Raw genomic sequence first — 21,356 nt, forward strand, 5'->3', positions numbered from 1 at the left:
TTTAATAGCAAACTTTTGCAAATTAGGAGTTGTAGAACCATATGCGGACCACCAATCGGCTGTTATTTACATATTATTAGTAAAAAATTAACAAAATTAAAATTCAAATATACTAAAAAATGATTAATTGACTTGTTTACCTGGTGCCCTTGACTTTCTTTGTCTAACAGCAATTGATGAGCCAAATAGACTATCAGCTTTCATATATCTACTCAACTCCAAAGAAATTTTATCTTGCTCTTCAGTAATTGGAACCAATCTTTCTATGCATTGATATAAACCACCCATCACCTCTTCATCTTGCTCAATATTTGGATTGCTATAAAAATATTCTGGGTTCAAGAAATGCCCAGCTGCATGCAAAGGGCAATGGAGTTGGATATTCCACCTAGTATCAATGATCTTAAAGATGTCCTTATACTTCTCCTCATTCCCACCAAAAGCTTAAGCTATCGCTTCTTTAGCCCTTTCCATAGCCTCATAAATATATCCCATTGGAGGCCTTCTCTCACCATCAACGAACTTAAGTACACGAACAAGAGGGCTTGCTACTGTGAGAGAGTACACAATGCTTGTCCAAAATGTAGGCATCAACACAATCTGTGCTACATTTTTCCCTTCTATCTCTTTCACCCATTTACTGGAGATCCATTCTTGTGAAGTGAACATCTTCCTCAAGCAATCCTTTTGATGATGGATGCTTGATAACGTGATAAATGAAGTGGCAAATTGAGTCATTGCAGGTCTAAGCAACTCTTTATGTCCAGTATAACGCCTCATCATGTTCAACAAACCCGAACGGTTATAAATATAACCATTTAACATTATAGCTCTCTTTATGGTCCTTATTATATTTGGGATCTTAGCAATATCCTCCAACATCAGGTCCACACAATGTGCAGCACAAGGTGACCAATACAAATGTCGGTGCCTTCCCTCCAACATTCTCCCTATTATAAAGAAAGAAAATATGGATTAATAGAAGGCTAGAAGCAATAAACCTAAAATTTCCACATCAAGTACATATTTAAATTTATACCTGCCACAACATTAGAAGAGGCACTATCAGTGACTACTTGAATCACATTTGATGCTCCAATTTGCTGCACGAACTTGTTAAGCAAGTCAAACATTTTTTCACCGGTCTTTGAATAAGAGGAAGCATCAACAGATTGAATGAACATTATCCCTTTAGGACAATTCACCAGAAAATTAATCAAACACCTGTGTCTTTTATCCTCCCATCCATCTGCCATAATTGTGCATCCGTATTTTGCCCATTCCTCTCTATGATCCCGCATTAAATTGTCTGTATGCTCCAGTTCTTTCTTGAGGAGGGGAACTCTCACCTCATGATAAGAAGGAGGTTTCATTCTTGGACCATGTTGGCTAATAGCTTCAACAACTGGTGCAAAACTATCATAATTAAGGGCATTGAATGATATCCCAGCATCATACATCCATCTTGCAAACTGTTGACATGCTCAGTTTCTAAGTTCTTTCTTGCAAGCATTATCAATCGTTGTTTGCTTACCCTTGTCATTTTTTCTATTTTGCACAACTACTTCCGGAGGAGGGGTGAAGTACAAATCAATAGGACCTTTCTGCTTTTGCTTTTTTGATTGAATATTACTGCTTCCAGTTCCACTTTCCACTCTTTTACCTTTAACATCAATAATTGTTACATCATCCTCATCTTGATCATCCATGTCATCAAAATCAGGCAACAAATTTGTGTGTTCCTTTTCTTCTTTCTTCTTGCTCATGTATTCTCTAATCTCATCTTTCACATGTTCAGGGCACTTTTTACATGCTTGTACATTTCTATATCCCCCTACAATGTGTTGCTTAGCTCTATAAATACCTCCTTTCATAACTTTTTCACAAAAATTACACGTTGTTGCATTCCTATCTTGTGGGTTTTGCAGGTGACAATAATTCCAACCTGGATCCTTTGACATTTTTTCCTATCTATTTACAATGAGAAATAGAATGGAGTCAATGGACCAAGTTAAATTCAGCAAACAAGCATTCAGGCACAAATATTCAAAATTTAAATAATCTATCAAATTCCAGCAAATAGCATGCAACAAATTTCAGCAAATTGCATTCAAAAGAAGAAGCCAAGAAGGGAGAAAAAAATGAGAGATAGAGATCCGAAAAAAATGAGAGGCAGAGATTGAAATAATAATAAAGAGATAAAGTAGATGAAGAAAATAAAGAAAGAAAGAAAAAACAGAGAAGTAGAAACTGATGATAGATATATATATATACAGGGTAATGTTATATACATAATTATATAGAAATAATTGTGTGCTAAGGAGTCGAATTTGAGTCCAATTTTCTTTTACCATTGGCATGATCAGCGGCTAGATGAAGGGCATATATTTAGTTCATTATAGCACATCAGCATTTTAGGCTAGAGAGAAGACTCAGAAAGGAGGAAAAAAAAAAATTACAGACACGAAGAAAAACCAAGACCCAGAAAAAAAAAACTAGATGAGAGAGAGACGAGGAGAGGAGAGGATAAGAGAAGAGAAGAGGAGGAGGAGGAAAAAAAAAAGAAAAAAAACAGAGTACTGGAGTAGATTGTAGATGAAGGGAAAAAAAAAAATTTGAAGGGCATATAGTTAGTCCATCATAGCACATCAGCATTTTAGGCTAGAGAGAAGACTCAGAAAGGAGGGAAAAAAAAAAATTACAGACACGAAGAAAAATAGAGACCCAAGAAAGAATAAAAAATAAAATAAAATAAACTAGATGAGAGAGAGAAGAGGAGAGGAGAAGAGAAGAGAAGAGGAGGAGGAAAAAAAAAAAAAGCAAGTACTGGAGTAGACTGTAAAAAAAAAAAAAATTGAAGGCCAGTTTTGCCAGAGAGAAGACAGAGAAAGGAGTAATCTGAGACTAGTAGATGAGGGGGGAAAAAAAATAGAGCCCCTAAACAGAGCCTGAAGAAAAAGAAAGAAAAACAGGGACCCAGAAAGAAGAAAAAAAAAAAAATCGAGAAAGAAGAAAAATAGGAGAGCCAGAAAAAACAAAAAAAAAAAAAACCAGATGAGAGAGAGAAGAGGAGAAGAGAAGAGAAGAGGAGGAGGAAAAAAAAAACTTAAATGAAATTACTGACCTGGGTTGTGGCTTCGTCGGAGCAACAGATTTCAGATTCATGATTCTTCTCCTCTTCTTTTCTCTTCTCTTTTCTTTTCTTTTTTTCTTTCTTTCTTTCTCTCTCCTCTTTCCCACTTTTGACTTGTTGACTTTCCCACTCCATCATCACGTTTCTTCTGCAGATTTTTATTGATTGGATATGTTGCCTCACAAGATGACAAAATTCCAATTTTTTACTTTAAAGTTTCCAAAGCTGTATATATATACTAAATATAATAATATAAACTATAACCAGTCAAACACATAAAATATATGCGACATAATACATGAGGCGCAATTAGGCGCGCCTCATACAACCTTCAAGGCGCAGCCCAGGCGCGCGCCTAGTGGAGGTCGCTTCGCCTGGGCTATTGTGAGGCGCAATTGCTGCGCCTGTAGGCGCCTTGCGCCTAGGCGCGCTTTTGACAACCATGGCTCACTCTAGACAGTGCATTTTTATATCTTAGCAGAAGTTTGTTACGGATCTCCTCAAAGAAACCAGCAAGACGGCGTGCAAACCAGTGATCCTAACCTTAGACTTAGAAAGGCAGAGGAGGATGTTGCAGTAGATAGAGAAATGTACCAACGCCTGGTAGGAAGACTCATTTATCTGTCTCACACACGACCGGATATAACTTATGTGAGTGTGATTAGTCAATTTATGCATAGCCCGAAGGAAGTCCAACTGCAGGTAGCTCATCGAGTGTTACAATACCTCAAAGGGACACCAGGAAAAGGTATTTTGTTTAAAAGGAACGGAGGCTTAGTTCTTGAGGCATACACAGATGTCGATTATGCTGGGTCGATTGTTGACAGGAGGTCGACCTCTGGATATTGCACATTTCTTGGCGGAAATCTTGTGACGTGGAGGAGTAAGAAACAAAAGGTGGTGGCTCGGTCTAGTGCGGAGGCAGCATTCCGAGCAATGGCTCAAGGTGTATGTGAACTACTTTGGTTGAAGATTATCTTAGAAGACATGAAGATTAAGTGGGATGGTCCGATGAGACTCTATTGTGATAATAAGTCCGCAATCAGCATAGCTCATAATTCGGTACAGCATGACCGAACAAAGCACATTGAAATTGATAGACACTTCATCAAAGAAAAGTTGGAGAGCGGATTGATTTGTACACCTTATGTGTCTACACATGACCAACTTGCTGATATACTTACCAAGGGGTTAAGTAGTTCAGTGTTTCAGAGTATTGTATCCAAGCTGGGAATGGAAAATACCTATTCGCCAGCTTGAGGGGGAGTGTGGGAAAATGTGTTTAATGACTTGTATTCTATACGTGTATAGTTAGCTATTTTAGGAAATTCTGTAACAGCTAGTATTCCTAGAATTAGGCTGATTCTGTAACAGCCTGTATTCCTAGAATTAGGCTGATTTGGTTTGTTTTCTGTTATGTTAGAATATCCCATAAATCATGGGATCTGATATAACCTAGTTAGTTTTCCTTTTTCTGTTGCTAGGATTGATGTATATAGCTAACGTTTTGTGTACTATTCAAGAAAAAATGAAGGAAATTCTTTTCTCAGTATATGTCAATTACTTATATAATATTGGGGTTTATGTGTAATTTTTGAAACTTGTTAGCATAAATAGAATGTGGTGGAAGGATGAAAGTATTCTTTCATTCTTTCTCTTTTTCCCCATCTCTCTCTCTTTTTCTCTTATCCTCTTTCTTCTTCTTCTTCTTCTTCTTCTTCTTCTACTTTACTTTTGATTTGATTATATCTTAAAGTCAACATGGTATCCCATATCTTAGTTTGTATCCTATGATGCCTTATCTCCAACATAGATACTTTCTTGACATCGAGGTGTGCAGATCGAAGAAAGGGGTATTCATTTCTCAATGGAAGTATGTGTTAGATTTGTTGGCTAAAAGAGGCAGGCTTGGAGTTAGACCTGTTGATATTTCCATTAAGCAGAACCGTAGGCTTAATGACGTAGATGCAGACCATTTAGATGATGTGGGAAGATTTCTACGATTGGTTGCGAAACTGATTTACCTATCTCTCACGCGCCCGGATATTGCCTACGATGTTAGTGTGATTAGTCAGTTTATGCATGTTCCATGTACACCTAATGTAAAACTTAAGGTGGATGATGGTGACCCACTCGATGATCTAGAGATGTATCAGAGACTTGTAGGTAAACTTATTTACCTCACAATCACTCGTCCAGGCATCCTTATGCAGTCAGTGTTGTGAGCCAGTTCATGACCAGTCCTCTAGTACCTCACATGGAGGCAGTTGTACGCATCTTGAAGTATCTCAAGGATGCTCCGGGATGTGGTCTGCTTTATCAATCTTCTGGACATCTTCGGATTGAGGGATACACAGATGCAGATTGGGCCGGTTCTCCTTCTGATCGACGGTTCACCACGGGTTATTGCACCTTCATAGGAGGAAATCTAGTAACTTGGAGGAGTAAGAAATAGTTAGTTGTGTCTCGTTCTAGTGTCGAAGAAGAGTATCGTGCTATGGCACACACTGCCTGTGAACTTGGTTGAAAACTCTTTTATAGGAATTTGGGATTTCAGTCTAGTACCCAATTCCTTTCCATTGTGAAAATGAGGCAGCTATTCATATTGCTAGCAATTTAGTCTACCATGAGAGGACTAAACGCATTGAAGTAGATTGCCATTTTATTTGATCTAAAGTTTACTCGAATGAGATTGTTGCACCTTTTACTCCATTTGGTAGACAGCTTGTAGACATCTTCACTAAGGCGCTTCCCAAGAAATCTATTGATTCCATATGTAGCAAGCTGGGAGTTATTGACATTTACTCTCTAGCTTGAGGGGGAGTGTTGTACAATATTGCATGAGTTGTCACATTTTACAGTATTGTATGAGTAGTCACACGTGTACAGTTAGTATTATATAAGTTGTCACTTACCCTCATTACCATATGTAGAATTACAATGTATATGGTTTACTTGTTCTCCACTCACCTAATTCTACAATGTATATGGTTTACTTGTTCTCCACTCACCTACTCCCGTAGCTTCTCCTATATAAACACCATTGTATTATTGTATTACTCACTCAAGAAGATATACATTTTCATATATTCTCTTTCTCTCTCTCTTTCAACATTTATCTTCGGCACATCATACTCCGGCACAGCGGGTTACTAGTGTGCTCTTGAATGGGTGCAACTTCGTATCTTGGTCCCATTCTCTTCAACTCTATATTAGAGGGAAAGGAAAACTGGTTGGCTTTTGGGTCTAGTCAAGGTGCCGGAAAAGTCTGATACTAAATATATTGCATGGGACATGGATAGGTGCACCATTCTGGGTTGGATCTTCAACTCAATGGAGGAGCGTATCTATAATATGTTCATGTTTCACACTTCTGTTTTTCGTTTGTGGCAAGCCCTTAACAAGGTTTATGCCCATTCCCGCTAGGGGTGCACACGGTCCGGTTTGGACTGGATTGGAAGTTTTTTTGGGGCCAAACCATTTATAACGGTTTCACTATTTTTGAAACCAGGCTGAATCATAATGCCTATGGAACCAAACCAAACCAAACCATGGAAAACCAGTTTGGTTCGGTTCGGTTTGTCGGTTTCAGTTAATTTCCTTTTTATTATTTATTTTTTTTAAAAATTTCTTATTTCTTATTTAGGTTTCAGTAAATCTAGTAGACTAAGTTAACCAACAGTCAAAAGAGATTAAAAAAAAAAAATAAAAATAAAAAAAAAAATAAAAAATAGATTCAGTAAATCTAGTAAGTTAACCAGGGGCGGAGATAGGATTTTAATTCAGAGGAGGCAAAGTTTATAAATTAAAAAAAAAAAAAAAATCAACTAACATTAATATAACACGCAAAAAGAAGAGTTTTAAAAAGAAAAAGGAAAGAAAGGAAAGAAAATTGAGATATGATTCACAAAAGGAAATTTTGACTTTTTTTAAAAGAAATTTAAGGAATTTAAAGAACAAAGAAAGAAAACGTTAAGATAATTTTAGAAATTAAAAATTTAAGGGAGCACATGAGACGTGAGAACTTTACTTGATTTAGGTTTAGGGTATGATATATATATATATATATATATATATATATATATATATATATATATATATATATATATATATAACATAATAATGGTTCGGTCCGGGCCGATCTGGTCCAACAGGACCCTAAACCAGGACCGGATCGAAAAATTACGGTTCCATAATTTTGGGCCCAGGACCGGACCAAACCGCTATACAACTAGCCTAAATCGCCCAATTCAGTCCGGTCCGGTTTTTCGGTTTACCGGATTTTTTGAACACCCCTAATTCCCGCAATGATGCTCGTATCTTTGAACTCTATCAGGAGATTGCTCATGCATCTCAGGAGACACTCAAGCTGTCAGTGTCAGAGTATTTTGGGTACCTCCAGTCTAGGTGGGAAGAATTAGTACAGTATGAACCTCTCTCCGATTTCTCTGAAGAAGCTGCAACTCTTTTGGTTAAGAGATTGGACCGCTAGCACGGGTTTACGATCTTGAGTATGATGCTTTTGGAACTCAGATCATAAACACCTCTCCTATGCCTGATTTATATGATGCCTTTACTACTGTTGATCATGAGGAGCATAGACATCTCTCAGCTAGTAGCTTTACTAAAGGCTCCAGTTGATCAAATGGCTCTTGCTGCTAATTCTAGACCTTTAGAGGGAAAGGTTATTTGTCAACATTGTGGAGCCACGGGTCATGTATCGTTGCTTTAAGCTTCATCCCGAGCTAAAGCATAAATTTTCTCGCAATCGTCCTTCTGGCCGTGGCCGCACTGCTGCAGTAGCCGATACTATTGGTGGGTATACTACTCCACAGATTGTTATCCCTCCTGCTTCAACTCCTCCCAGACCATCTTTTCAGGACTTCAATTAGTTATAGTCCTAGATTGGTCAGCTTCAGGAGCAGTTCGGAGCTTTATCTACCAGGGCTAGCTCATCTATTCCCACGGCTACTATAGCTATAGGTACTCCTTTTGCTTTTCATGTTAAAGCGGGAAAACCTATGACACACCCTAACCCAATGTACATTATGTAATAAATTGAACAACTTGGGATGCATTTAACCATCTGCATTAACCTCATTCACACATAACGTCATCCAACATCAGAGTGCCTGTTTAATAGTTTACAAGAAAAAAAAAAAAACTAAATCCTCCTTCTAAGTTCTAAAACTAAACAAGTAACTACAAGTCACAATATTAAGTTCTACTACAATATGTACGTCTTAAACAAAAGACGTTCCATTGTTCTTTTCCCCATTCACACCCAAGACTCTAGACCTGGCAGTAGCAACCCAAACTGATACCTGAAAAATATATATATGGAAAGAGTGAGCTTAAAGCTCAGTGAATGCAACACTACTACATCAGAGTAATATAAACAAATATTATCTGATACCTTTAATTAAACTTCATTAACATATTACATGCATTAAAATATAGTACTCTCCTTCTAGGCCAGAGTATGGACCTTATATACTATAATACTCTTCTTTTAGGCCAGAGTATGGACCTTCTTTAAATATAGTACTCTCCTTCTTGGCCAGAGTATGGACCTTATTTAATGTAGTATTCTCCTTCCAGGCGAGAGTATGGACCTTATATAATATAGTCATATTATATCAACAATCCTCCTTTCATATAAACATTCTCAATACATCAATTATCACATTCAACTATAAAACTTCCAGCGAGTACACTCACCTTGGCTATTTCTTGAATTATCTACTTGTCCCTTGGAAATGTTGAAGTTGTCAACTCCTTCTCCTGGCCTATACAACATTATAATTATGTCATATATTTCTAATACGAATTAAATAACAGTCACAATTTTCATAAGAAATTTCACATTTTGTAAACAATTACATTTAAAATCATAATCATAGCCATTTATGTGAAATTTCAATTCCACAATTCCAATTAACAATTATTGTCACTCAAATTAGTTCATATTTAAATTAAGTGAGATAAAAAAATACAAAGAAATACAATTTATACAGAATCAATCAACCAGCTTATCCATGTCAATTAATAAGCATCTAATAAGGGATAAAAATAGAATCTTCACCTCCAATACTTCTGTACCAAAAGTCAGACACACTTTCTCTTTCCTCTTGTTCGTATTTCTCTCTCCTTCAATCTCCTTTTTGATTCAGCTCCTATAATCTCTTTCTATAAATTTATTGTAGGCTTTCTTATATTACTAACCATCTATATATATCAATCTCACCTCAACAATTCCAACTATTTAACAATTCCTTTCATTTCAAACAATTTAATATTTGAATTCTTAAATAAACAGAGATCTACGGAATTTATACAAAAATCATACACAAATCATATATCAAATTATTCATGGTAAGTTTAAAATAATAAACCTTAATATAGAAATTTAAAAAATATAAATTCCTTACCTATATTGTAAAGAATTTCCTTTCCTTTTCTGTTTGTTTGTTTTTTTTTTCTCTTCTTTCTTTTCCACACAGCTTCTCCTTCTTCACCCCTGTGTTTCCCTTTTAGAACTTTCTATAATTTTTTTTTGTTTTTGTTTTTTTTTTTTCTCTGTATTTTCTTCTTTTCCAGCGAAAACACCTCCTCTCTTTCTATATATATATATATTTCTTTTGTTTTCCATGTTTAGCTATAGATACACGTGTTTGTGTGCATGTGTGTTGTGCTGGCAACACTTATTTTTATTATTATTATTCCTTTCCTTTGATGGTCAACCATAGTTGCCCAAGGCAAACTTATCCTTGGTGAGTCGGCAGCTAGCTTCTTCGAGAAGCTCAGACCAACAATTAACAATCTGGTAATTTACTAATATATTTTTATTTAGCCACAATCCTTATATAGCACCCAATTATATCCAGCGTATACCACACATGTATGCCCAGGTGGTGAAAAAAATTTACTAAGAAATAAAGAATTTCTTAGTGGGAACAAAGTCCAAGCTTATCCATAAGTTAACAGTACCATCTCTATATATATATACTATCAATCTAATGGTTCAGAGTATCTATATTTTATTTTTCCTTCACTTGGCTATTACTAGCTTACTAAATAAGCTTTAACACACAACAAGAATTTCATGAAACAACCACTTCTTAAAATATTCAGAAATAAATAATGTTTAATTAAATTTAAATTATGCTAAGAAAAATGAATTTTGTTTTGGGGTCTTACAACCTATTTGGGTTCTGGATTCCGGAGCAAATGATCGCATGACTAGTGAGTTATTATTTTCTACTACCGTATCAGACTGTTAGTCTAGCCGATGGGTTAACCACCATTATTTTTTTCCTAGTTGTTACTCACACACATTTGTCTCTTCTGAGATTTGAACCCCTGACCTCCCATTGGGAGGTAAGAGACTGTTACCGCTAGGTCTGGCCTGTTGGTTGAATCACCATTATTTGTAGTAAATGAGATGTTCATCTATCCCCTGATATTATTTTGCTGTTCTTCATGTTCCTAACTTTGCATTTAATCTTCTAGCTGTTAGCAAACTTGCCAAATCACTAAACCGTGCAGTGATTTTCTTTCCTCATTACTGTGTTTTACAGGACATGTGTTTGAAGAGGATTTTTGTCAGGGGATATAAGCATGATGGCCTCTACTACTTTAGGGATCCTCCACCGACACCTCCTCCACTTGCTTCAAGCCTTTAAGCCTCTGTTCTTCCTGTTTCTAGGTCTTATGATTTTTCTTTTCAGACTTTAAATTTATGGCATGCTTGCCTTGGGCATGTAAACTTTCAATATTTATGTCTGCTTTTCCCTTCATTAATAACGACTTGTAAGGATAATAAGTTTCAATGTGAGATTTGTGAGCTTTCTAAACATACTAGAACCAGTTATATTTCTCATATGCATCGTGCACCTAGTATGTTTGATCTCATACATTCTGATGTGTGGGGGGTCCTTCTCCTGTTGCTGCTTTTTCGGGGTATCGTTATTGTTGTACAGTATTGTATGAGTTGTCAATGCTGTACAGTATTGTATGATTTGTCACACGTGCACAGTTAGTATAGTATGAGTTGTCACCTACCCCTCATTACCACATATAGAATTACCATGTATAGGGTTTTCATCTTCTCCACTCACTCACTCCAGTAGCTTCTCCTATATAAACACTATTGTATTATTGTATTACTTAATAACATATACGTTTTCATATATTCTCTCTCTCTCTCTTTCAACATGATATCAGAGCGGAAATCGATCCCTCTTTTAATTTTTTTTTAGTCTTATTCAGACTTCGATCTTGATTCCATCCCGGCTCTCTCTTAATCTCTTCTCGGCGTTCTCTCCTTGGTGATCTTAGTTCTTGTCTCAGCAATCTCTCTCGAATCCCTCCTCGGCTCTCTCCTCGATAATTTCTCTCGGGTTCATCTCAGCTAGATCTTGGTTCTCTTATCTCGGCTCCCTCTCGCTACTATATCTCATTTGTTCGGCAGCTCTTGTGATGGACACTAAGGAATCCCATCTTCTTGGGTCAATCACCAGCACCAAATCGGTAAAGCGTGAGCGTGCAAATCAGCCCTCCTCCATCGTTACTATCGTTACTTCAGGTAATACGTGTTTCCATGCTTCATCTTCTATACCTTGGATCATTGATTCAGGGGCATCCGATCACATGATAGGTAACCCATCTCTTCTTTCTGATATTTCTCCTGTTTTCTCACCATCGGTTGTTACTATAGCGAATGGTGCCAAATCACCTGTTCATGGAATTGGTACCTTCCGCACTTCAGGTCTCACTTTTTAATCAGTTTTATATATCCCTCAATTTTCATTCAATTTATTGTCAGTTCTCAAAATCATATCAGATTTAAATTGCTCAGTTATTTTTTCTCCTTCCCGCTATGTCTTTCAGGATTTCAAGACGAAGACGGTTGGTGGGGGGTTTGAGAAGGATGGTCTTTACTACTTCCAGCCAACTACTGCTCTGACAGCTCTACATTCCACCTCCTCTTCAGCTTACCAATGGCATTGCCGCCTTGGACATCTCTCTTCAAATAGTCTTCGAGTCTTGGTTCCTTCTTTAGTTGATTTTTCTAAGTTTAATTGTATTACTTGCGAATTTAGTAAACATCGTCGGGCTACTTTTAAGTCTCGTTTTGATAAAAGTTTAAAACCTTTTGAGTTAGTACATTCGGATGTTTGGGGACCAGCTCGTACTACTGGTTTATTTGGTGCTCGTTATTTTGTGTCATTTATTGATGATTATTAACTTGGGTTTATATTCTTAAAGATGGATCTCAAGTATTCTATGTTTTTCAATCCTTTTATGTTGAAATTCAAAATCAAACCTCTGCTTGCTGTCTGTGACTCGATCTCTGGTCAAGGGATGTGTCGTAGTGAATACTCTTATCTACCTCGAAGTGATTCACATCTTTTTCACGTGGGAAGCTTCGAACATCAAAATGGATTAGGCTGCAGACTGTCTGCTATTTCAATTCCTTCTTTATAGTATAAGGGTGCCCGTAGCCAGGGAATGGGGGAGAGCAATTAGGAGTGAATTTTGAACATACGCGATCCTTGAGGCATTAGGAAGGGGGGCTGATGCAAAATTACTTGTTCTTAGAACTGGCAATTCCCTTGAATATAAACTTAATGTTTTTCAAAAGTTTCTTGAGTCGAGGGGCATTATCCATCAAATATCTTGTGTTGATACCCCTCAACAATATGGAGTTGCTGAACGGAAGAATGGCCCACTCCTAGCTATCGCTCGTGCCTTAATAATTCAAATGCATGTTCCAAAACATTATTGCCTTCATCCTCCTTTGATACAGGTTCAGGTACATCTCCTCTCTCTCCTTTACATTTCCTTGACCCTGTTCCTTAGTCTTCGTCTCCAACTTAGGACCGCAAACCCCCTGCTCAATTTGGATTCACTTGTTGTATTGATCATCCTATTTCGCAGTATATCTCTTATGATGGCCTTTCAGGGTCTTATTGAGCCTTTCTAGGCAAACTTGATTCTATTTCCATTCCCAGAAATGTCTCTAAGGCTCTCCGGAATCCTAATAAGATGTCTGCTATGATGGTAGAAATGGATGCTTTATAGCAAAATGAAACATGGGAGCTTCGCTCCAGTGCCTAAATTGACCTCAGTTCATTTGCTTGTCTCCCTGGCTGCCTCTTACAATTGGCCTCTTCATCAGCTTGATGTGAAGAATGCTTTCCTTAACGGTGATCTTCTTGAGACTATTTATATGGATCCTCCACCTGGTTAAAATGGATACTCCACTCGGTTTATATGGATCCTCTACCCGGTTTTCGGGCTGAGGGGGAGTATACTGGAAAGGTCTGTCCATTGCGGAAGTCTTTGTATGGTTTAAAACAATCTCCCAAAGCTTGGTTCAGCCGCTTCAGTGAAGTAATTTTATCCATGGAGTTTGTTAGATGCCATTCTAACCATACATGTTTTAACCACCATTCTTTCACCGGTCGTTATGTTGATGATATCATCATTACTGGCAATGACATCCCTAGGATTGCTCAAGTAAAGCTTCAATTGGCTAAAGCTTTTGATGTCAAAGACCTTGGGCAGCCAGCTTAGATATTTCTTGGGAATTGAGGTTGCTAGATCTAAGCAAGGTATCTCTTTATTGCAAAGGAAGTATGTCTTGGAGATTCTTCGAGACACTGGTATGCTTAGGTGTAAACCTGCTTCCACTCCTATGGATCCTAATCTAAAGATCTCGGTTGAGTCTAGAGATCTTCTTTCTGAACCCCCGCAGTATTAGCGCTTGGTAGGAAGATTAATTTATCTTACCAACACCCGTCGTGATTTGGCTTTTGCAGTTAGTGTTGTGAGTTAGTTAATGCATGCTCCTCGTACAACTCATATGGATGCGGTATATCATATTTTTCGATGTCTTAAGTCCAGTCCTGGACTTGGATTATTCTATTACTCTAGCAGGTAGGTTGGGCTATCCTGTTTCAGTGATGCAGACTATGCTGGGTCCAAGACTGACAGACGTTCTACATCTGGCTTTTGCACTTTCTATGGAGATCATCTTATATCTTGGAAAGGTAAGAAACAACCTGTAGTTTCAAGATCTTCAGTAGAGGATGAGTATCGTGCCATGGCCCTGGGTACTTGTGAGATTCTCTGGCTTCGATCTTTCTTGGAGGAGCTAGGGCTAAGTGAAAAACAATATTCAAACTTGTTTTGTGATAATAAGTCAGCCATTTTAGATTATGTTCTTCATAAGAGTACTAAACATATAGGGATGGACATTCATTTTATCAGAGAGAAGGTTCGTTCGGGAATTATCATGCCGTGCTTTGTTCGGTCCTCTAATCAGTCGGCAGATGTGTTCACCAAATCCGTTGGTCCATCTTTGCTTCATTCCTCGATTACCAAGCTGGGCTTGATTGATATCTTCACTCCAGCTTGAGGGGGAGTATTGAAATATCTGTATTATTATTATTTTTATTTTTATTTTTATTAGTTGTTTTCAGCCTTTTATTAGGTGTTTTATGTAAGATCCCTATTATCATGGGATCACATAGATAGGATCCCCGTAATTGTGGGATCACATAGATAAGATCTCCGTAATCATGTATATTTTGGCATATTTCCTGTTTTTCTTTGATTTGGTTTTCCTTCTTTGTACCCTATTCTTGTATATAAATATAGCTTTTGGCTCTCGGTTTGAGTAACCCAAAACCCAAAACTTCTTTTATATGGTTTGGGCTTTAAAAAAGGAACATGAACAACGAATTCATGTAGCAGAAATGAGGATAGCAAAGTAGATCATAAGAGTGACCAGAAGATATAGAGTTACTAATTAAATGTGGGGTGAATTAGGAGTACGCTTATTAGGGATGAGATAAGAGAAAATAGACTTAGGTGTTATGAAAATATCCAAAGAAAATTTATAAATGCTCCAGTAAGAATAGGGTATGTGGCTTGGAAGGGAGGAGTTCCACTTACAAGGTAGGAGTAAAGAAGGCAACTGAAGATAACATATGATGAAATCATTACAAATGATTTTAAAAAGTTACTACCTCTGTCCCAAACGCGACATCCTTTCTGGGATAGAGGTTGTATATATTATAGGAGAGATGACTTCTGATAGAAAAGAATAGAAAAAGAGAATTCATGTGATCGATCCCATTCATATGGGATTAAGGCAAGGATGATGATGATGATGATATAGAAAATTCAAAGAAGAAACTGCTTGCTATAGTGAGAAACAAAAGAAAATCTTTACTTGGGACTTAATATGATTCTGAGAAACTGCTTGCTATAGTGAGAAACAAAAGAAAACCTTTAATTGGGATTAGAATGATGATGATCATCACCATCCTTGCCTTGATCCCATATGGATGGGGTCGGCTACATGAATTCTCTTTCTCCAATCTTTTCTATTGCAAGGGATTAGAATGATGCATGTCAATTGTTTATTTATTTATTTTTGATAGGTAGGATTGAAAATCTTTTTGTATTGTTTCTAGTCAGAATCATTTGATCCAATCTCTACTGTATTCTCTCTCTCTCTCTCTCTCAAAGTTTTTTATATAATTTTTGTGTCATTCAAAAAGGAAATAAACCTGAAATTTAAACAGTTTGGTCTATTTAATTCCTGCAAATTTTCCAGCCAAAATTGACTGGATATGTAGATGTAAAAGAAATCGATAATATGTTTGCTATTTTCCTATCAAAAAATAACCTGTGCTAATTTCCTTTCAAAAAACAAAGGTATTTTTACTAATTGTTGTTTGACAGATCCAAAATGCTGGGGTAAAGATGTGGAGATTGGTCATTGGATGATGCATTATCTGAGTTGCATATAATCAATTAATTTTGTCATATAAGGTAGAATAGTTGTTACTAGGAATCATGTCTGAAATCATGGACATCATTTTGATCCACTGTGAAACTCAAATATCCATTTGAATTGTCTCTTAATTTCTGATACAAATTCAACTAATAAATGTCATGCAGTTGGTTGGGGATGCTTCCCGGATCATGGGCTTATGTAAGTGCTGGTGCATTCGGCCGGGCAATTATTGTAAGGCTTTATTTATTTATTTATTCTCATTATATATACCTTATAGTATATTTTACACTTTATGGAAGCATAGATGGTAAATGATTCCAAGAAACATGGTTGTGGGGTAATGGAATTCAACGAGTGTTACAAACTATAAGAGTTTTATTTTTTTGATAAGTAAATAATGTATAAATTTATAAAAAGGAAAAAAAGTCTAGTAAAATAAGTATTTTTTTATTCCCTTTTTACCCTTTTTCTCTTTGTTAGAGGCAATTTAGGGCGACTAGGGTTTCCCGGCAATTGTTGATGCGAACATGGATTAGGGTTTATGGGAGGATCGTTTCTTGATGTCGCAAATCTACCATGTCTCATTCTCAACGGTGAGGTTGAAAGCTTCCCAATTGCATATGGTAGGACTTTTAGGGTCGATCATCATAGTACTGCCAGCCGAGAATCAGTGTTAAAATCTTGCCTTGTTGGGCGCTTCAATAGAGATGTGGGAAGTCTTGATTCAATTGAGAAGTGGGCGACGCAGACGTGGAAGATCGCGTGTAGAGTAAAGGTTTCTACCTTGCCTGATCATCTTCTTCTGTTCAGACTACCTTGGAGAACGAGGCACAAAGAGTTCTCAGTCATGGTAGGAAGAATTGGGGCGCCGCTTCTTTGTCCATCGATGTATGGTATTTTGCAGTCGTTGCTCGATGGTGAGACCAAGTGGGAGGGGACGACGAGTGGTGATGTATGGACTGCCCCTTCACCTTCGATGTCAGCTGCTGTTCAAAGCAATAGGGAATCTGTGTGGTGGTTTTCGAGACGTGGAGTTGGATGATATGGCGGTAGGAGAGAGAATTGTTCTTTCCGTTGTTGATGAAGGTTTGATACCGAACTTCATTTTCGTTGAAGATCAAAGAGTGGCCTTCAAAGTTGAGTTGAGGGAGGAATTATCACCATCCATCCTTCCGAAAGTCTCCATCGATTCATATGATAGATCTATATCACAGGATGGGTGCGAGGAGTTGAGCAATGGAAAGCATCGCCGTCCTTCTTCCCGGCTGGAGTTTCAGATCATTCTCGGTCCTCAAGGAAAGAGACGCGTGTGCTTCAACGCTCCATCTGCGAGTGGGGTAAAGGGAAATACAAGTAGTATGCATGCACATACTAAGGATGTCCACACACGTGGATAGGCTTGCAACAGGCTAGGAAGTGGTCATGACGGGCCTGTTTTGAATAATGAGCTTCATAGGCCCAAGCCTATTGGATCATTGGCTAGGCCTTGGCTTCAGGTCCCCTAAGGGATTAAAAGGAGGGTCCAGAGAGGCCCAATAGTTTCTTGTCCATTTCATTACTAAATGATAAGCCCGCCCTAAATGTTATATTGGGGCCACGTGATGGAAGATCAGTCTAGGCCCAGGCCCAGGCCCAAGCTCATACTCAGTATGTTTCACACATCGATATGTCATCTGTAAGTAGACATTGGTCCTCATCTGAGAAAACAAGGTGGAGGAAGATGAGTGTAAGCAAGACTGGTCCGAACGCGGAAGAGACGATTTCCTGATATGATAAGTGTTGCTGCACTGCTCACACAAAAGGTCGTCCCTCTCTAATTGTGATCCGTTGAATGAAAGGTGCCCTAGATCTTCAAACCGGAGATATCAATCATCTCGTCATGGCTCTTGATGATCTCGCAATGATAAACAGAAGTGGGTAGCACGCTCTTATGCCTTCGTCAGTCCGGGTACGACCTCTGTCATTCATCCTTGGAGCTCTCTTTCTGCTCCTTGTTCTTCTTCTACTCCTTGCGGGGTGTTGAGAAGTGATGGTGGTGGTGTGGAGGATGGTTGTGTTCAACAGAGGGATGTTTCTGGGCCTATTGTTCCACGGTTTGATGGGTCAGTGACTAAAGCTGTAAAGGAAACGTCTGGAATGGTAGGTAGTTTTGATGGGGTGATAGTTTGTGTGGGATGAGATCTCCACTTCAGTTTGACCAACGAACCAGCTGTGGGTTTGCTTAAAGAGCTTTGGCTTTTTGTAGCTTTGAAAGGTCTAAATTGTTTGCCTTCCGAAGGTTCAAAGGCGAACAATGTTCATAGTTTGATGACAATTGATCTGGGTGATTCTGTTACAGATATGGATTTGCAGATGGACATGTATGTTAATGGCAAGGAGAGTGAGGGGGAGGAGAATGGAGATTGGGCTTCCTTTCAGCAAGACTGTTCCAATGATTTATATCCATGGATGGAGACGGACCAAACTGTTGTGGGAATGGTGGAACCTTTGGCAGTAGTGCGGCCTAATAGCTTAGAGACGACTAATGACTTGGGTAAGGAATGGGTGGTAGAGAACATTGGTGTTATTAGTGAAGCGTTGGGAGTCTCTTCAGAGGGCAACGATGATCAAGCCTTGTCCATTCTTCACGCAATTGTGGTAGGGAAAGAAGATGCGGAGAATATCTAGGGCACGAAAGAGGTCAAAAGCAGGAGACCTTTAACATCTTGGAAAGGGGAGCAGGAGGTCAAGAACCTCATTTCTTATGTTAACTATGAGGGGAAGGATGGGGTAGCGAGGGAAAGGGGAAGGACCAGAAGTGGGAAACAGGGAGGAGGGGAGATGATTATTTATGGTTCTCAATGAAGTTACGAATTATTATGTGGAACGTTCGTGGTCTAAATGATCCGGACAAAGGGAGGGTGGTCAAGGTAGTTGTGGGGAAGTGGAGTGCCTTTGCTTGCAAGAAACTAAGATGGCCTCTATTTTTGATGGGGTGGTTAGGAGTCTTTAGGGAGGAAGGTTCGTGGAATGGGAAGCGTTAAACGCCTCTGGCACCTCTAGTGGAATTCTAGTTATGTGGGATCGAAGGTGGCTGTCAAGGATGAACATTTGGAAAGCAAATTACTCTGTCATTCGTGTTCAAGATAGAGGAGGACAATTTCAGATGGGTTTTTTCTGGCGTTTACAGGCTAGTTATCGACAGTGACACCTTCCTTTTGGGAAGAGCTCTACTAAATTAAGGGACTGTGGTCGTTGCCTTGGTGTTTGGGTGAGGACTTCAATTCTGTAAGGTCTCCGTTTGAGAGGTCCACAAGGGGTATAGGTGGTCTTCGGAAATGGCCCAGTTTTTAAAGTTTATTGATAGTCATTTTCTTATTGATCTGCCAATGGGGGGTAGCCTTTACTTGGTCTAATGGCAGGGATTCGGTTACTTTTTCAAGACTGGATAGATTCCTGATTTCTGGGGGGTGGCAAGAGAAATTCCTGGAGGTTATTTAGGTAGCTCTCATAAGGGTGACATCTAATCATGTAACCTTAGTTCTTGATTGCGGAGGTTTGAGATCTCGGCGCACCCCATTCCGTTGAGAATATGTAGGTGAGATCAGAGGATTTCTAAGGGAAAGTCCAGTCTTTATAGGTTCCTCTAGCTTTGTATTAGCTAAGAAGTTTCAGATTCTCAAAACTGTGCTTAAGAGGTGGAACAAGGAGGTGTTTGGGAACCTTGAATGAAAGAAGAATAGAGTTCTAGTTGATATCGCTGAGCCTGATCGTCTTGAATAGTTGGGACAGGATGTGGAGTCTCTGCGCTCTAGGAAAGCCTCTTGTCAGGTTTTTTTTTTGCTGAGATCGCCGCTATGGAGGAGATTTCGTGGCTTCAAAAATCTCGGGCTTTGTGGCTTAAAGAAGGGGATCGTAATACAAAATTCTTTCACAGGCTTGCTAATGCTCATAGAAGGTGTAATCACATTGGGCGTATTTGTGTGAATGGTTCAGAGTTGTAGAGAGAGGATGAGGTGCTCTGGGGGATTGCTTCTTTTTATCAACAACTTTACACTTAAATGTTGGGGTGGAGACCTAAGCTTGATGGTCTCCACTTTGATACCATTTCTACGTTGGATAGAGATAGGCTTGAGGTTCCATTTTCTGAAGAGGAAGTGCTGAAGGCGTTATCGAGTTGAAATGGTGATAAAGCTCTGGGCCAAATGGGTTTACTATGCGGTTTCTTATGGAGAGCTGGGAGGTGGTGTGCAGTAAGGTGATAGGCACCTTCCAGGAATTTCATTCTCATGGCATATTCGAGAAGTCATTAAACTCATCTTTTATTGCCCTTATTCCTAAGAAGGGCGGCGCTTCTGATATTAAGGATTTTCGGCCAATTAGCGTAGTAGGATGCATATACAAGCTTATTGCCAAGGTTCTTGTTCTTAAGATGTGTAATGTATTGGATGGAATTATTTCGGAGTCCCAAAATGCTTTTGTTGGAGGACGGCAGATCTTGGATTCTGTTCTTATAGTGGGGGAATGTGTAGATTCCAGGTTGAAGAGTGGGGTCCTTGGCGTCTTATGTAAACTCGATATTGAGAAAGCTTATAATCATGTCAATTGGAAGTGTTAGATCTTAAGGATTCCATCTAAGGACAATCTAGTTGTTTTGATGATTACAAACCATTAATGGTGTTTATTGAGTGTTATAGATTATTCACATTCAAAGAATGACCTCAATGAAGTTATAAAGATCATTCCAAATATTCCATTATTCAAGATCACATCAAGTAAAGTAATGGATACAAAGAAGACATAAAGTTGCAAGGAACCAAATGCAAAGTCCATCCAAAGATAGCTAGGACAACAATGAACAAGCAAGCAACTCAAAAAAAGGTAGAAAGCAAGAATACCTCGAAGCATATACGATTATGGACAAAGCATGAAGAAAGGGGTAGATAGAATGGTGAGTGTTTAGAATTCAATGTCAAAGTATTTATGAATCCATTTGAAGCTCATCTCTATAGGATCATGCATATCATCATTATCATTCATATGTTCCTATATCCATTAGCAATAAAGCATGCACTTCATTCACATATATAGTTGACGTATAAAGTCATTGCTAAAGAATGAGTTAGTTCAAACTTGCTTAAGCTTTGAATGGAGTCAATACTAGTGCTAGAATGCTAGGACCATGCACATCAATTACATGATTCACTTTGGTCTCTAGAAAGTAAAGGTTAAGGCTTAGAACTTATTTATTCATCTATAAAGCCTTTGTTACCATGCCTTGGTTAAGGACATTAGAACCTTAGTATGCACCTGATGAAAAACTATCTTTTTGGCTAAGTATGAAAAATGGCTTAGTGTGAAAAATGGATTTTTGAAATAATGATTATTTCAAAATAATTTTTCACTGTAATTACTCCTTACACTTCAAAT

At 38.2% G+C, this 21,356-nt stretch overlaps 1 protein-coding gene across 4 annotated transcripts in view; it reads left to right on the forward strand.

Moving 5' to 3' along the window:
* Nucleotides 1-21,356, forward strand: part of LOC132273500 (uncharacterized) — a 55,836-nt gene that overhangs the window by 21,503 nt on the left and 12,977 nt on the right. Inside the window, exons 5-6 of one of the 4 annotated variants that reach the window (XR_009470128.1) lie at nt 10,714-10,841; nt 15,893-16,177. The exons of 1 other annotated variant lie outside the window; for it this stretch is intronic. Coding sequence is in view for 2 of the 3 variants with exons in the window: in XM_059774455.1 (XP_059630438.1) it covers nt 16,112-16,178 (67 nt within the window). In the remaining variant the exon portion in view is untranslated. Of the gene's footprint in view, nt 1-10,713; nt 10,990-15,892; nt 16,179-21,356 lie in introns of those variants that run through there. 2 more of the 4 variants (XM_059774457.1, XM_059774455.1) reach the window with 2 other exon arrangements.

This window comes from Cornus florida, unplaced genomic scaffold (genome assembly GCF_030987335.1).
Source record: "Cornus florida cultivar Cherokee Brave unplaced genomic scaffold, ASM3098733v1 CherokeeBrave_3.0.0_Hap2_Chr09, whole genome shotgun sequence".
Lineage (NCBI taxonomy): Eukaryota > Viridiplantae > Streptophyta > Magnoliopsida > Cornales > Cornaceae > Cornus > Cornus florida.